This window comes from Dipodomys ordii, unplaced genomic scaffold (assembly GCF_000151885.1).
Source record: "Dipodomys ordii isolate 6190 unplaced genomic scaffold, Dord_2.0 Scaffold7, whole genome shotgun sequence".
Classification (NCBI taxonomy): domain Eukaryota; kingdom Metazoa; phylum Chordata; class Mammalia; order Rodentia; family Heteromyidae; genus Dipodomys; species Dipodomys ordii.
Window position 1 is genome coordinate 12396089 of NW_012267223.1, and position 12472 is coordinate 12408560.

The 12472-nt window shown below is 45.8% G+C and overlaps 1 protein-coding gene across 4 annotated transcripts in view; it reads right to left on the reverse strand.

The window, feature by feature from the left end:
* Positions 1-12472, reverse strand: part of Msi2 (musashi RNA-binding protein 2) — a 373314-nt gene that overhangs the window by 123537 nt on the left and 237305 nt on the right. For all 4 annotated transcript variants that reach the window (XM_013037909.1, XM_013037908.1, XM_013037907.1 and 1 more), the window contains exon 6: positions 1618-1666. In XM_013037909.1, coding sequence (XP_012893363.1) covers positions 1618-1666 — 49 coding nt within the window. The remainder of the gene's footprint in view (positions 1-1617; positions 1667-12472) is intronic.

Consider the following 12472-nt stretch of genomic DNA (forward strand, 5'->3'; position numbering starts at 1 on the left):
GGTCGGTCATAGTACTTGAACTCAGGGCTTGAGCTCTTTTGCTCAAGGCTAGTGCTCTACTATGTTGAGCCACAACATCACTTCTGGTTTTCTAGTGGTTAATTAGAGATTAAGAGTCTCACAGAATTCTCTGCCTGGGCTGGCTTGGAACCATGATCCTCAGATCTCAGCTTCCTGAGTACCTAGGATTACAATACATAGACCACCATGCTTGGCTTGGTACTTTGGAAACCATAATGTGGACAATGGCCAAGGACATTCACAAATTTCCCATCAGAGCATTACCTTCCTCCTCTCCCTCTAAAGCAACTTGGTGGACACAACCAGATATTTGAAATTTGCATGCTTTTCCTCTCTTTGTCTTTCCCTATTCCTCACCCCCTACCCTTCCCATCTCTTCCCTCCATAAATACTTGGCCACCACTGTAGGCCACCCAATTCTCATTTTCCTATCTTGAGGTCACTGTAGATGGGCACGAGATGCTTGGTGACCAGGCATAATCAGGACACACTTGTCTTTCTCCCACTCTGCCAGCCAAACCCCCACATCCCCCTTCATTGCTTCCTCCCCTTTGCTTATTAGCTGCCTTCTTCAAACAGGAAAGATGCAGTCAATGCTGGGTAACTGCTTCTAATCATAGGCGATAGCAAGAATGCAAACAATGAGAGAAACATCTAAATGCAATCCAAGTGGCAAGGAAACATAGCTCACTGGGCTCACTAGCAGCTCCCTAACACCTTCAGAAAAATGCCCCACACCCTTTCCTACCCCTACACCTTAGCTTTCTGAGGCTCCACTCTCATTAACACTCTGTTAATAGGGACCCCAGAAACCTAATGCTCCTGGAGAACAGAAGAATGGAACGCTATGTCATAATCTTCTTTGACTCTACTACCTCTAGGGAAGATTTTCTAGATTTTTTCAATTTTATTTTTCAAGACAAATAATTTTAACATGTTCTGTTGGGAGGGGAGGTCAGGGCCCCCTTTGACAAGTTCAATGCTAGGGATCATTTCCCAAGGAGAGCTCCACCACACAACATTTTATAAGTCTGGGATCCCAGGTTGGCATCCATTTTCTTTAACATGAATAGGACAGGAGGAACACAAGAGAGTCGACAAATCAGTACACTTGTCCCTACACATTCTGAAGTACCACAAGGGACTGCTCCATCTCTAACTGCTGTATTCAGCAAACAAACAACACCAGGTTCTCTCTCTCTCTAGATAGTTTGCATCTAAACTACCTTCATCGGTACAAATTGAGAACTCAATTTTGAGGAATTACTACAAATAATTTCCACCACAATCACTTAGCGCTGAGGTTAACAAAGGATTAAGAAAGTCTGGATTAGAAATCTTATTCAGTGTGTGCTGAGTGTGGCTGTATCCAGTCAGAGTTCCCAAGCCAAAAATGGATGGGGGTTTTAATTATCTGTATCTGGATTCTCTGTGCTAAGGTGGCTGTCCATTAATGGAGACCTTCAACAGATGGCCACTAGTTCCTGCTTGCTTTGGGATTCTTCCTGGAATCCTAGTTAGTGGGACTGGACATGAACAGTGACAGAGGCCAGCAAGAGAGTGTAGGGACAACTTTCTCAAGCTGGGGCATCTTACCTCTGTGCCTGTTGGTGGTTTTATCAAACATCAGCATCGCATCCTCCACCTGCAAAATACAAAAGAGAGACAGCTTTAGGAATTTCCACAAAACGCATACAACATTATAAACAGTGGGGGGTGGAAGCGGTAGTTTCCACTATAGGTGTAATAGTGGTTCCCTAAAGAAGATTTGAAAAAAAAAAAAAAGAATGTAATTGTGCATCTTTCTGCCTAGTATTATAGCTAACACATGGTATGTTTTCCTTTATTATTTACTTTAAAAAGTGTCTGATTATTTTAATATGGCTTACAGTGTATTGTATATGGAATTCTCTTCGTTTCGTGCTTTAACAAGTAACGTTAAACTATCTTGAATACTGCAAACTTATTACAGCTTACTTACTATATCATTATTTTCTTTTTCTTTTCTCTTTTTTTCTTTTGGTGGGTCCTGGGGCTTGAATTCAGGGCCTGGGTGCTGTCCCTGAGCTTTATTGCCACTTGAGCCACAGCTCCACTTCCACCTTTGGGGGTAATTAATAATTAGAGATAAGAGTCTCACAGAGTTTTCTGCTAAGGCTGGCTTTGAACCAAGATTTTCAGATCTCAGCCTCCTGAGTAATTAAGATTACAGGGGTAAGCCACAGCTCTTTTTTTCTTTTTGTGGTACTGGTGTGTTTGAATTCAGGGCCCTGTGCTTGTTCAGCTTGCTTGATCGCTTGGGTTCTATCCCTTGAGAACTCCAGCCCTGATTTTTGCTGGTTATTTTAGAGACAGGGTCTCACAGGCTTTTCTGCATAAACTTTTCAAACTATGATCTTCTAGTAGCAAGAAGTATAGGCCTGAGTCACCTGCACCCTACTATGAATACTATCCTGATCACAGCATGATTTCATAGGGCAAGAAGCTTAGTTATTTCCCTCTGATGATTCTTTACATTGTTTCCAGTTATCAATGAGACTTCAACTTAACTGTTACGGGACAGACTATGCTCCCTAAAATTCATATACTGAAATCCTGACTCCCCAATACTGTGTACATGACTTTTATTGGGGGGTGGGTTGGTTATGTGGCTTGAACTCAGGGCCTGGGCTCTGTCCCTGAGCTCTTTTGCCCAAGGCTAGTGCTCTACTACTTTGAGCCACAGTGCCACTTCTGGTTTTCAGTGGTTAATTGGAGTTAAGAGTCTCACAGGGTCTTTTCTGCTTGGGCTGGCTGGCTTTGAAAGGTGATCCTCAGATCTTAGCCTCCTGATACATGACTGTATTTCGAGGGAGGTAATTAGGGTGAAGCAGACAGTCACATTCAGAAGACAATCACCTACAAGCCAAGGATAGACAGGCCTCAGCAGAAACCAACTCTATTGTATTAGATTCTAGCTTCCAGAATTATGAAAAAATAGACTTCTGTTGTCGGAACTACTTTGTGGTACTTACTATGGCAGCTATGGCAAACAAATGTACTGATCCTAGGACCTTTGCCAAACCAACAAAGAGAAGAAAATACCAAGAACAATTTCTGTCTGCCCTTAAACCCACAATGATTCTGATGTTTCTAGCATCTTGCAATCATTTTGGGAGTTTCTAACAATAAGATTTCAGGAGTCACACTTGATTGGCAAGTAGATTTCAGAAACTCAATACTTAATGAACCACGTCTAGCCTCAGAATCCATTCCTTTTGTTTTAAATCAAATTCTTTATTCCAAACAGCATCTATTTAGCCTAGGTATTTGTCTTAACTCATCAGCTATTTAGCTAACGTACCTGGTCTGCTCTTGTGAGCAGCCTGCTCTTGACTGGCAGCAGAAATACAACCCAACTTATGTGGTTATGGGTGGAAAAGCGTCAGCCAGAGGGCTCTGTCCTGGGAGCATTTTCCCACATGTGGATGTAGCTAGGAAGGACTGAGAATCATTGATTTGTGCTCAAAGGCTCATAAATGAGCCTGGAGGCTTGAGCTAAGCCAGCTGAGAAAAGGAATCCCAGGCTATTCACTCTTCACTCCTCCCAGACTATGAGCTGCAACTTAGGAGAAGACACTGGGAGAAGCAAGAAAACAAGGTTTAAAAGAGCGCCTACAGACAACTCAAATCTATTTTTCTAGATGCTATCAGATATAATGTAGAGAAGAGCAAAAAGTCCAGGTAAGGATGGAAGAAAGGGTAGGCAAGGCCATCACCAATCTTGAAGGGACTTGGCCTAGCTTAAAAAACTCCTGGAGACAGGGCCCCCTTTTGTTGCTAAGCAACCAAGCCTGAACAAATAGGCTCCTGAGGCCTTCCCCTTCTGGTCCCCACTCCTGTAGTCATGTGCAGGGGATGGGGGGAGGAGGGAGAATGGCCTTGCTTGGTAACTCCTCCCCCAGTCAGGGTGCTGCCCTCATTCTCTCAGGCACCAGCTGGCAGGAGCAGGCGCTGATACTTTGCAGATCACTTGAGTGAGTTCCTTCTCCTGGCCCCTCCCAGATGCCCATGCCTGGCAGGCTTGAAGAGCCCCCCAGGCACCTGCTGAGGCCATACACACAACAGCCGTTCTGCCTCCCATGCACCACTCAAGCAAAACCACCATAAGATCAACCGGTGTGTTTGCACACAGAGCAGTCACACTAGAGCATATGGCATCCTAGACTCAGACCCTGGGATGGGATATGAATCCTGATGCCCAGGGTGCATATGTGTGTGCACGTGCGTGCATGTGTGTGTGTGTGTGTGTGTGTGTGTTGGGGGTGAGACCTGCTGGGGCAGTGAAGGTAAATGTGACATCTGCTGCTTCACACCCATCTCCATGTTCTCTGAATGAATGCCAAGTCCTTATTTTGAGCTGAAAATGCCTAACAGTAAGGAAAACAGCTTCCCTTCTGTGTTGGCCATGTTTTGGTACTGAAACTCAGATCCCCTTAGGAAATAAATACTTTGAATTTTTTTAACAAAAAAAAAATGCATTTTCCAAACTCCTTTTCAGCAGTGAGTAATTGGCTGCTTTCTTACAAAGCCTCCAACACTCACTCTATCCTGGCGATCGTGGGGGAGGATCGCAGTGTGTTTAGGGGGCAACTATTGTCCTAAAGAATAGAGAGCTCTTTCCTCTGTAGTCCAGCTGTACTATGGGACTTGCAAAGACCTCCTGAATAGTGTCAGGGCAAAAGAAAAAAAAATTCTATTAACACTTTACAAAATGCAACATCTAAGAAGTAGCTAGAGAGGAAAGAGAAAGGGGAAAAAAATCAATATGGATAAGTCCCAGTGCTGGTGGGGTGAAAACTTTTCAGCGGCTGCAAAACACTTATTAATTCAGAGAAGCCATCAATGCGATGGAAATCTGGCAGAACAGCAAGAGCTGAAACTAGGAGAATTTGAATATACAAAGACTGAATAGAATGAAAAACACGGGCCTCACATACGGGCCTGTTTCTCACGGTTCTGTGTGAATCAAACAGAAGCAGCTTGTGTGAGTCTCCATTAAGGGGAAAAAAGGGGCACAGTTGAGGTAACTGGTAATAGCCCAGAAGCCAGCAAACCCATAACGAACTCAGTCACTCTGTCTCACATGAGTGCACACGCAAACACCCGTGTGAAACCCAGGTAAACGAGATGGCCAAACAGTTACCAACATTAACATACAGGCCAGCTCTCATTCAAGGTCTAGGATAGCACAGAGGGGTAGGAGGGTAGCAAACACCATTAACTTGTTAAATACTCCCAGAGAAAACATGCTCTTCCCTGTGATTAACACTGCCCTTTAGTTTTCTGGATACTGTCTTCACATTGCCACCTTATAGGTTTCATTGTATCAGGTGTGACACCAGTAAGCCTAGTGGTCTTGTGAACCTCCTAAGGGCCAGAGGAGGACAGGGGTATCTGAACCTCAGCCTGCTTTGTCCCACAGGAGCCTGGTCTTCTGGAGAGACAAGATTATTCCAACCTTGAGACATGCTTTATAATGACCAAAGCAGGTTGACAAGGAGCCCTAGTGTCCTTAACAGTGTCTTCCAGAATGAAAATATGAGGTCAACTATCTTTCAGGTGAATGGCTGGGAATGGGATACCCTGGTCTTTGCCCTGACACCAGCAGGGCCTAAGCACCCGAATATTTCAGACTCTGGCAAGGTATAAACTAGTAGGGTGTGAGTCAAGGGTAAAAGGAGCCACACTGCTAGTCTTGGGGCCACTAGTGTTGGAAAAGGCTTTTCAACATCATCAACCAGCAGCTCTACTATCCCATTCATCTTCTCTCCACCTCTACCTCTCAGTATCCAGTTCAATAGCATCTGTGTTTCCAACTTCTCCCAGGTGCTGCTAATGCAGCTAGTGGATGGTGGCCCCTTCTTTCTCTGTTCTACTCTGAGAGAGAAACAAGACAAAAAATAAAGACACTAGACAGAGTTGGCTCCCTCTAACATACATTTGCTCTTCAACACAGAACAAAACCTCTTTTCTGGATGACCCAATGCAGTGTGGTGATCCCTTTTCTTTGTTCCTCACTTCTCTTGGATAGTTATATTGTAACATCTTAAAAATGATGGTGGAGTTGGGTGCTAGGGACTCACACTTGTGATCCTAGATACTCAGGAAGCTGAGATCTGAGGATCATGGTTCGAAGCTAACCTGGACAGGAAAGTTTGTGAGAATTTCATCTCCATCTAACCAGCAGAAAGGGTGAAGCCTAGGCCTTGAACTCTAACACACGTGCGTGCGCGCACGCACATGCGCGCACACACACACACAGATGGTAGGACCCATGAAGGAAAAGATGACAATTAAGACTTAGCCAAGCAGCCCCTGCACCCAAGACAGATTCACATTCTACTTTGATGATCAACTTTCCTTCTAACAGATAAGCTCCTGTTAATGTCTGTACCATGTAGCCAACTGATCTTGATTAGGAAATTGAGCTAATGGCAATTGTATTTACTTTTATGCAACCTGTACAAAGCATCAACCTAAGTACAAATAAGAGGCAAATCACACAGTTCTATGGGAGACTGATTCTATTGATGGCCTATATACTTTACTCTGTAATTCTGCAATTTCGCTCCCCATCCCTTGCATCTGGACTTAATGTATGGTAGTAATAAAATGAGGTGGAGAGAGTGGAGTGGCTCATGGGGCCTAGCTTTGAGAAGATTTGCTTGCTTCTGCACATTCTCTCCTGGGCCTGTGCCACTGCCATGAGAAGGGCACACCGGGGTAGGCCTACTGGTAGATGAGGGACATACATGGGGAGGCAAAGACCCCCTCCCCCAAGATTTGTCCTGAGGCCAACCTAGATGGTCTGAGAGCTATCTTCTCCCCAAAACACGTAAGCAAGGCCAGCCAAGGTCAGCAGAACCATTCCCAGGGTTCTCCAGACATATGACATATAGATAATTATTGTCTGCCACTGAGGACCTGGGGTTTACTGCAAAGTATTTGTGTGACTGTAGATTGTTTTGTTTGTTGTGTGGAAGATCTCCTCTAAATCTCCAGCAGCAAGGTTGAAGACACAGATCCTAGAAAAGCCAAGAGCAACTGGCAAGCATATTCCTCACTAAATGAGCACCATGAAAAATCAGGAATAATTACCACTCAAGTCAGTGGGTGATGCCTCTCTAATCCTAATTCATTTAATGAATGAGCGAACCCTCTTTCGCATGAGTCAAAAGACTTACTGGAAGCCAGACATTTTTGCTGGATGATTTTGGAAGTAGCCAGATGGTGTTGATCATATCCAGAGGTTAAGACTGCAGCCAGCCCAGCTCCTGTGCGGGCTCAACAGGAAATCTTTAAAGTCACAATGCAATGAAGCTTGTTGAAAAGAAGGTCAAAAATTCTATTTGTCCAGTTGGTCAGCTGCCGAGAGTGACCCTGGAATGTGTTCTCCTAAACCTGCCTCCTTCTGCCCCAAGCTGTGCAGTTTTGGCTTTCTAAGTATAGAGGTGAGTAAAGGTGAGCTGACTTGAGGACACAGAAAACTTCTTCCCAAAGGAGGCTAAAGAGGAAAGAGCTGGGGAGAGAATGACTCAGCAAGTGCCAGGCACGGCTTGAGCAAGGCAAGTAGTGCTGGGCAGAGATTGGTAAGGGGGCTCAAGTTCTACCCCATCTCCACCTGCACCTTAGGGAAGAAGGCATTGCCTCCTCCTGTCCAGTGGAGCCATCTGTGAAAGGAGGAACTGTATGAGATGGTCTTTAAGATTCCCTTGCAAGGATGTTGCCCAGAATGGAGGAAATGGGCCCAGAAGCTGTAACGGCAACATCTGGGAGCACTGAGCTCCTCCATCGGTCCTTTGCCAACTTTGTTCTGTGAGGCTGTTCCAGGGCTTTGCTGTGGTCAACATTTGCCCTAAGAAATTTCCTATTCCTCCTGGGACACAAATACACCCACATATCATCCATATCAGGAAATGGCACTTCAAATGGACCTTAAATCATCTGGCCAGCTAAAAGGAGGGAGAGGAGAGGGAAGAGGAGAAACAGGCTCTTCCAACACCCCCAGAACATATGCCCTTGAATGTTGTTTCCTGCTCCCACTCAAACGCTTCAAGTGTTAGTTTAAATAAACACCCTCAAATGTTGACCATGATGTTTAGTGCGTAGGGCTTATAGACCTTATTATGTACGCTCCATGAACTCCAGGCATTAATGCTTCAGAGCAGACAGCTGTTTGATGTGGTGGGACCACCCAGGACACAGGTGCTGAAGCCTCTGCAGTGTCAACAGCCATGGGCTGCTTTATTTCAGAACACAGGAAGACCTGCTCTTCACTCTTACCCTGCCAGCCTGGCCACAGACAAAAACTAGCTCCTGCCATAAGGCTTGCTTAGTGATGTCCAGTCTACTGAAATAGGACTTTCCAGTATGTTCCAGTCTCACAACGGGCTGGGTGGGTCTACTTTTTAACACCACCCAAAAGGCAGAATGGAGAGAAAAAGTAGGCCAGAAAATCCCACTAGTTCATGCTGAACTCTAGGGTCAGTGTTTTCAGCCTGGTCTGCCTCCAGAAGCACCTTAGGAGCTGTTGAAACACCTGCCGCCCAGGTCATACCAGCCTTTTAAGTTGTCACTATGGATGGGATTCTGAAGAGGATCTTTTCAAATTCTCCAGTGATCCAGGTGCCACCAAGGCAAAGAAACACACTTATAAATGGCCAATGCAGCTGATGGGACATGTGTACTGATGGATGGACCCAACATTAAAAGGCCCACATTGGTAGACTTTTGGCCACTCATAGGCAGGATGCTAAAGGTTAAGGACCAGCCCAGCTCCCTGCCACATCTTGTTTTCTGGGGGCTCCCCTGACCTTGTCCAGGTCTTAGGCCAAGAAAGACAGAAGTCTTAAAGTAGCTCAGAAGGACCAATAACAGAACCTAGAATTTTAAGAAAAACTGAAGAAAACGGTTTCTTTTCCCACTGCCACCAACATTTCCATGGGGATTATAATAGGTGTGTATGCATATGCGTGCATGCGTGCGTGCGTGCATGTGTGTGCGTGCATGTGTAGTAGGCCTCTGGCTCTCATTTTTTTCACTCAAAGCTGGTGCTCTACCACTTATCTCCAATTTTCTGAGCCTCAGTTTCCTTACTGGTTGTTGGAGAACTGCCAGAGGCTGGGTCCAGAAGCCCAAGTCTCACCTGCCAGTCCCTGACTTCCTGCCGTCTGTGGTTCCACTGTCCCTGATTGCAGGCAGCTTTTAAAACAACCCAGCTCTGGAGCAATGGTGGCACCCTTAGGGTCCTGTCCTAGTTGCTGCCTGGACATTTTACAAGTTAAAAAAAAAAAAGAAATCTAGTTTGTAATAACTCCTAGTTTGTTTTAATTCTTACCCATGTCTTAATTGAATAGCAAGAGTTTACTTAGTTTTTTTTTTTTTTTTAAAAAGGCTCCTCAAAAGCGTTCTATGGCCAGAATATTCTACCTCTTATCAAGTAGAATCCTTCTTTGTCAGCGCTTTTTATTTCTTACTTTCGCTGTTTTTGATTCTGGAGTGGCCAATCCATTTTCCCACTTAATAAAACCAAACCCAGTATTTACCAGACAGCAGTTATGAATGTAACAAAGGGACACCTGCCTGTGGGGACTCCATACAACTCTATCCCAGAGATTGTCAGGCAAGGCCTCACACTAAGTGATCCTGGCTATAGGAGTAGTACTTATCAGACTCTTGTGATGAAATGTCCCCCCCCTCTCTCCAGTAATGACTGTTGTAATAGCAACCACTTACTGGAGTTTAATGGGCAATTTGCAAAGCTCATTTAATTCTTGAAGCTTGCAGGTAGATACTATCACACCCATTTTATTGGTGAGGAAATTGTGGCTTGTTGAGATTAAGTGATTTGCCTGGGATCATATAAACAGTGAAGCCAGGATTTAAAATTGGATGTGTCCCTTCCATCTCCTACCCCTACTGGTCTCACTTAATTGTGCTCTCTATTTTAAAAATCCCTACGGCTTAATGTCGTGTCATTGTCTGTTGGATGAGCCAACAAATATTGCCTTTAAAATCCTACACAAAAAAAAAACCCACAAAACACACATGCGCGCGCACACACACACACACACACAAACAGGTAACCTTAGAAGATGGTGTGTCTATTGCTGTAGTGGCTCAGAAGGAAGGGGAATGACTGGAGAGATAAATGAACAGGAGGATGCAGGGGTCTCTTTCTTCTAGATAGGCAAATCAAAAAGCTGGAGGTCACTGGGCTTTCCCATAGACCCGGAGTGAGCTGACAGCAGGAACTAGAACTGCACAGGGGCCCTAGAACACAGGCCAGGGTTCAGCTAGTGAGAGATGACATGGCCCAGCAACACAAATCTCCCATCCTAGGGTTACGGAAAGGCTTAAGTTGTAGCCAGGAAGTGCCTGATTTGGAATAGTCTAATCGTAACAGAGGCTGGCCTTATTCCCTACCCCTCACACATGCACATATGCACACTCAGTGCTGTGTTTTTCCTCTGCAAGTGGGTCACAACATGGGAAGCCACTAACAGGATCAACTCATCCTTGGGAGAACAGTCCCAAGAGGCCCTGTCTCAAACACAACAGAGAACAATTTGCCCATGGGAGTTATAGTTGGGGTGGAGCTTGATGTTAGGGGTATAGACAAAGCCCTGGGCTCTGGTCTCACCCTGGGGAGGGGGGGGGGCAGGAGGCTTTCTCTGATCCTCTCACTTGTCTAAGCCTGGGCTTGGATAGGAGGGAGCCAAGGAAGGGAAGTGGTAGGAGGGGCCACAGAGAGGGGCACTGGGAAAAACTGGGCACAAGCTGTTTGAGAAGAAGCAGTTGGATCCGGCAGGCTGACAGCTGTCACATGGAAATGGCATCTGGCCTAACGGCCTCTTGTGTGAGGCTCCTTCGAGTGGCGGCTGCTGTGCTCTGGAAATCCGGGGCCCATTTCAGCGCTGGTTGCTGGTGCGTGCGTACGTGCATGCATGCAAGTGTGCTCTGGGGGGAGGGGAGTGGCAGGCAGGTTGCCTAGTGCTCCTTTCTCCCCACTCCAACCTCTCCCATCAGGCCTCACCTACCGTGAAAAAGGCCCAAACCTGCCAGCTCCAGAGGAGAGAGGAAAATCATTAGGGGAGCACTGATGTGCCGTAACACTCTCTTGCATTCCCATTAAACAAATACTAAACTGCTAATTGCCAAAATAGATCTCCACGACTCTGACCGAACAGGGAAAGGGTTTATAATTACCAAGTGTGAAAATGCACAGCCTGTAAATAACCACCTCATCTGTCCTAATACGGGCTGATATTGATGGGCATGAAATAAACATCAGGACCAAATGGAAAAATCATCCACATCTCCTGTGGCCAATGCAATCTCAGATGGTGACAAGCGTGGCTGCAGCCATCCGCCTAGGGAGCTGGGGAGAAGGAGCGGGGCTGTGTGGCTTGGAAAGCACAGGTCCTAATTCCAATGCCAATCCCACAGGCCGTGTGTGGCTTCTTTTCTGTATGCAGAACAGGGAGGTAAAGGACATGGCTTGAGGTGGGGTGGAAGGAGGACCTGACTATCTCAGGAGGATCAGCACTCTGGGCAGGGGACTTCTAAGTCCTTCTATTCTGCCCCTTTACAGATGGACTGAGGCAAATGAAGAACGAGGGAATTGGAGAGCTCAGCCAAGGTGACACAGAGGCTCCTCTGTCTGCCCAACACTGAACTGACCGCAGAGCACAATGGAAAGAATGTGGGTTTAGAATTCCATCCCTTTCTGCTACCTGGACATTAAGAGAGACAAACTATGGCCCTAAGGATGTAGGTCACTGGATGTTGCAGGAATCCCAGGCCCCAGGCTCCCTTTTCTCCCTCAGCCTATGATTTTGATGAACTTAGCCAGGACTTAAGGTGAATATCCATGACCAAGGGAGAGAGGAAGCTGCATCTGTCTCTGCATCACAGGCTGGGGAGTTAGAAGTTACCCAGAGGTCACCGTTGTACTTCCCACCTAGTATAGGAATCCATTCTCCAAGGCTCCACTGAGTCCTTTCTGGTACTTTAAAGACTCTGAGCACACTCTCCCCCCTCATCCCACCCCCAACTGCCCAGGTCCAAATTCAGCAGCACTAGCACTTGTAGATGCTGGAAATAACAGCTTCCTCTATTCCAAAGTCCAATTTTGGCAGGAGGTAGAATTCTGTAACTGTAGAACATTAGGCACCTGAGTGAATGCTCACCCAAAGGTCTTCCCTGGGCTTGAATGGTGTCCAAATTCCTCCTGACAGCCCATCTTTCAGACCTCTAAAGTCACCTCCTTGAATGCTGGGTCAAAGCCCCTATGGGCTGCTCAGATCAAGTTCTGACTCAAAGACTTTGTTGAAAATTAGCAAAATGAAGGAAGCTCTGATTACAGACTATTTTTAAAAGCATTCTCTTTTGTGACTTTTAAATTCCC